Source organism: Notolepis coatsorum (assembly GCF_963971535.1).
Source record: "Notolepis coatsorum genome assembly, chromosome: 14".
Taxonomy (NCBI): Eukaryota; Metazoa; Chordata; class Actinopteri; order Aulopiformes; family Paralepididae; genus Notolepis; species Notolepis coatsorum.
The window spans coordinates 20321450-20326718 of record NC_140178.1 but is presented as its reverse complement, the minus strand read 5'-3'; the positions used below and the strand labels follow the sequence as shown (position 1 = coordinate 20326718).

Below are 5269 nucleotides of genomic sequence, written 5' to 3'. Positions count from 1 at the left end.
ATTTTTGCAGTGTGGGGTTCTCTCTCCCGATTGGATAAAGTGGGAACGGGATACCAGAAAATGTATGTTCTATTTAAAGCAGAGCGGAGGGACTGAGAGACCCATGTTACGGACCAGACACTCTATATCAGTGATGACTGACAGAGTGTAGAGAGCTATTATTTTAGCATGTAGACCACTTATTTTAGCAAACAAAGAAATTCCACTTATAGCACCTGTGTGTGTGTGTGTGTGTGTGTGTGTGTGTGTGTGTGTGTGTGTGTGTGTGTGTGTGTGTGTGTGTGTGTGTGTGTGTGTGTGTGTGTGTGTGTGTGTGTGTGTGTGTGTGTGTGTGTGTGTGTGTGTGTGTGTGTGTGTGTGTGTGTGTGAGAGAGTGTGTGCTCATGCTCGCCCGCGCCTTTCCCGTTAAAATATGATGCACTTTTTGCAGTTGACTTTAATATTTGACTGTAAATGTGGCATATAGCCTATACCTGCGTTTGCGTCAGGCCCAGTTTCGCGGCCAGGTCGGCCCGCTCAGGCAGGGCGAGGTACTGGGTCTGTTGGAACCGCTGGTTGAGCGCCTGTAGCTGCAGGCTGGAATAGATGGTTCGCGGCTTCCGGATCTTCTTCCCCTTTCCGTTCAGTCGAACCTCGCCGTTCTCGATCACCGCCGACGGCTTCTCGTGCTCTGGAAGTTTACAGGAAAAGGAAACGCAAAAGGTAACATATTATATGTTTTATTTTTTTTTACCAACAACAAACACCTCATATAAACTTAATTAAATTAATATAGGGATGCTCGATATTGGCTTTTTACCGATACCGATATACCGATATTGTCCAACTCTTAATTTCCGATACCGATATCAACCGGTATCAACCGATACCAATATATGCGTGGTCCAGGTAATTAACATTACATATCTCTTGTTGTGGAATTAACACAACATTATGCATACTTTTGACAATAAATAAAATCAGAATTTGTTCTTACTTGCTTGCCTGGGTAAATAAAGGTTATAGAAATGTAAAAGGAATTTTTTTATTTTTTTATTTAAACCGATACCGATATTTTCCGATATCACATTTGAATGCCAATATCGGCCGATAATATCGGTAGGCCGATAATATCGGACATCCCTAATTAATCCTTTTTTTTTTTTTTTTATTATTCGCGAGTCTTGTGTAGCTTGGTTTAAATGTTTTCATGTCTCAAATGTCAGTAGCCTGTGCCGATTCAAGTTCAAGTTCAAGTTCAAGTTTAAGTTCAAGTTCAAGTTCAAGTTTTGTTTTATTTGTCACATATAAGGTGCATTACAGTGAACTGCTTGGTTATTTATGAGCTCCTGAGAATGTGCTTCATACAGTAAAAAAGTAAAAAAGAATAAAGTCCAAACACTATACAAAATATACAATATACAAACTAAAGTACAACCTCTGGGGGTATAGGCAAATATCATGTTAATTGCCTAATGTAAAATGATTTAAAATAAAGACACATTTGTATGTTACGTTGAGATGATCCATTGGAAATAGCTTTAGGCTATAATACTGTGACTCAAAACGGAATCAAATGGGAAAAGTTCAGCCTCAAACTGGCCTCCAGTTCGATGGTTCATCCGTATCTTCGCTGGCAGATCACATCTCTATAGCAACACGGTGGTATAGGGCATACGCGTTTTCAAGTTTCAAGTTTCAAGTTTTGTTTTTATTTGTCACAATTAAGGTACATACATTATAGTGAAATGATTGGTACTGTATGAGCCCCCTGAGATTGTGCTTTATACAAAAAAAAGTTAAAACGATAAAGACCAAACACTACAAAATATACATATACAAACAACAAGTACAAACTAAAGTATAATACAACCTAAATGAATTACAAAATGCAAACAATGAAGTACAGAATGCAGCTGACGTTCAAACAAATGCAAAAAATGCAAACATTTGTATAGGGAGTGCACATCTTTTAGCAATAAATAGATACAAACATGGTCTTAAAAGTGTTTAAAGTGTCTAAAGTGTCTAAAGTGTGAGTGTTAGGGTGAGTGTTTTTTTTCTTTTTTTCTTTCTTTTTTATTTCACTGTGAATCACCCCCTTATATAAGAGTGATTTTAATTGTATATTATTTAGTGCCCATTCCCAATAGCCCGTGCTATGAATAAATAATTTAAATCGAAAGGCAATTCAGACAGACCGCGGGCAACTGACGGCACTGGTGTGGTCTCTCCTCTCTCCCCCGTCGGGGCTTTGTTTTGACATTATCTCCTATTAGGAGAGCAGCTGTGTCTGAGGCCCCACGCGGCCCCACAAGACGTTCAAACAACGGCCAACACACGGCCTCCTCGTCGTGAAACCATTCCACGAGAAATACGATGACCAGTGAAATGGGCCTGCGTGGCGATGACAGGGGGATTGGTCATTAATCAAAACTATACCGCGTTATTTGTGGGTTATTATTATTATGTAAGTTGAGTGAAGATACGCGGGCGAGAGAGAATGTTTTAGATGTTGAATGGACACGAAAGAAAGAGAGAAAGGAAAAAGAAACAGACCGTCATCCTTTTAAGAGTTTAGGAGGAGAGGTGTTGGTTGTACAATATCCGTTTAATGTCAGCTGTAATAGGGGCATGGCAATTACATAATATACGATATTCTGTGTTATTATTATTATCATTATAATAATAATAATAATTATTATTATTATTATTAATAACAGCAATAATAATAATAATAATGGCCGCTCATTTCCGCTGGCTAATTGCAACAATTACGCACAGCATGGAGGTAGTTTGCATACACCCAAGAGAGGACTATGTTTATATTATATCTCAAATGCTCAAATGCTTCTCCGATCGCTCATGAAGTTTCAGAAACATTTAAACAAGTGTCCTCTATAGAGTGTGTCCCATCATCCCATGTAATATATATAATGTGTCCCATGTGAAAATGTTCTTCCTCCCTGTTCTGTGGGCTTTGCTAAATATCCTTTATCAAGGATATACACATACACATTTGCTTTCCATTTTGAAAATGAATAGTACAAGTATAGTAAGAATAAATCTAAAATGGTTCGTGACAATACAATGTCGATATATTCAATATTTGTCACATGTTTGAAATAGGCTACAGCCTATACACAACGTGACCTCTGCCTTGTGTGACCCAAGCCAACGCTTTTTATAGCCTCGTTTTGTTTAACTATACAAACATTAAACATGGATTGCACTGAATTTGTACTTTTATGATACACGTAGGGCCTATTCTGAACAATAGTATAGCTACAGCTTTTTATTTGACTCCGTGGCAGAATCAAACGGGCATTTATAAACGGAGTTTATTGTGCCTCCTCTATAATTGCATCAACACTAATATCTAGCTATAATATATCCGAGACCGAGAGAGGTGGTTTTTCACATTGCATTCCTCCAGGCCCTTAGCTCAGATTGATTGCATGTTTCATCATCCAGGCCCTTAGCTTGCGGGCACACCACACGACCAACGTTGTGTTGGTAAATGTTCCGTTAGGCTCTTAGATAATATGGCTCCGCGAACTATACACGGATAATCCGTCTGTCACGAAACGCAATTGATATTGTGCTGTGCGTGACCTGTGACCCGCGAACACGACAACTGTGCATTGTCAACAAATCCCTGTTTATAAACCTATAAGAAGTATTCCCTTGTGTGTTTCTTCTCATGCAGGCAAAGGTTTCCCTTAGAAAATACCCAAATATGATAAAGGGGGGGGGGGGGGGGGGGGCATGGTTTGTTTCAGATTGTATCACATGTAGCCTAATAGCCCACTGTATATACAAACTAAAACCCATTGCATTCAAATGTGTATTTTCTTTTCTATGGCATCACTTAATTCACATTTCCAAAATAAGAACAAGAGTAGACAATAATAGAACTGTGGGCATGGTCAAAGTACCGACAATATACTCTACTTGTACTAATTACACTGCTGGACAGTATACACTGTCTCTATTTATATTACAATACAACTCTGCACATAAATCTGATTAGCACATATACACTCAGTACTCATTTGTATATTTTGTACCCAGTTTAACCACTTGTACATGGCTGTTGCACTTTACTGTTACTTACATTTGCACTCTGGTTGGATCATGCAAAACTTATTTTCGTTGTACTGTACTTGTGCTGTATAATGACATTTGAATAGAATAGAATCTACAGCGTGTATATGACCAAAACCTCCAACTGGATATTGAAATACCAAGGACCAACTGAAAAGCATGTAAAACGTGAGCGTCTCAATTCTTCATCTCAAAGAACACGCGCACATATATAATAATATAATATAGCATGCATCTGGAAATGGAAACCTACCCGTCTCGTCTAGCCTGCTGTGGCCCAGCGCGCTGCCGTGACTACCGTGCTGGTAGCCGGGCAGGTAGGCACCGGGGTGGTGCGCGCTCACCGGGCTGTGGTACGGGTAACCCAGCGGGCGCCCGTACGACGAAGCCCCGGAGGAGGAGGAGAAGGGGCCGTCGTGCTGCGAGGGTCCCACGGAATGCAAGCCGTGGACCGGGTAGTGATTGTGGGATAATCCGGAGGAAGGCTGCTGGTGGTGGCCGGGGTGGCCGCCGGGATGATACCCGTGCCCGCCGAATTCCAGAAAGGCCGACTTGGAAGGGTCAGCGGCGACCAAGCTATCCGACATTGAACTCATAGTCATCATTGGATGAGGGGTCCATGGAGTCAGTCGACTAGAGGCGGAAAATATTCGTGTTATCCTCCATGAGCCCCGCGCGGGAGAAAAACAAAAACAGGAGCACTGGGGAAAATAAAAACACAATTATTCACTCAATACTGCATTTCCCCCCCCCGTCTCCAAAATATCCTCGGACGGTGGTATATCTTCTGGTTCGTGCGGCAGCAGGGGAACTTGGCGACGGGCGAGTGTGTATTCCTCCCGTCCCGAGCGCGCAGTGCGTATTATGGAAAGAACGCTGCATGCGCTGCTTCTCTCTTGGCACACAGCGCCAGCGGGCGGGGCGCTCATTGGTTGCAGTGGTTTACCTTCTTGTCACACTGGCCCGGAGCCGGAGGCCAAGCCGTATTCAAGTCCGTTACAAGGAATCATGGTCTCCTCTTTGTTTGGGGAAAAATAAATAAATGACAGAATTGGATTTTTAACCGAAGCCGCATGTCCGATCTTTGCATTTGTACTTTATTTTGTACTTTAGTTCGTACTTTAGTATATCGTATATTTTGTGTTTGGTCTTTATTCTTTTTACTTTTGTTTACTGTATATAT

At 41.2% G+C, this 5269-nt stretch overlaps 1 protein-coding gene across 1 annotated transcript in view; it reads right to left on the bottom strand.

The window, feature by feature from the left end:
• Positions 1 to 4964, bottom strand: part of LOC311239966 (homeobox protein Dlx4a-like) — a 25703-nt gene extending 20739 nt beyond the window's left edge. The window contains exons 1-2 of the mRNA XM_084328432.1: positions 4340 to 4964; positions 474 to 670 (exon numbers count right to left, since the gene is read on the bottom strand). Of these exons, the coding sequence (XP_084184558.1) occupies positions 474 to 670; positions 4340 to 4691 (549 nt within the window). The 5' untranslated portion in view covers positions 4692 to 4964. The remainder of the gene's footprint in view (positions 1 to 473; positions 671 to 4339) is intronic.
• Between the last annotated feature and the right edge of the window lie 305 nt (positions 4965 to 5269).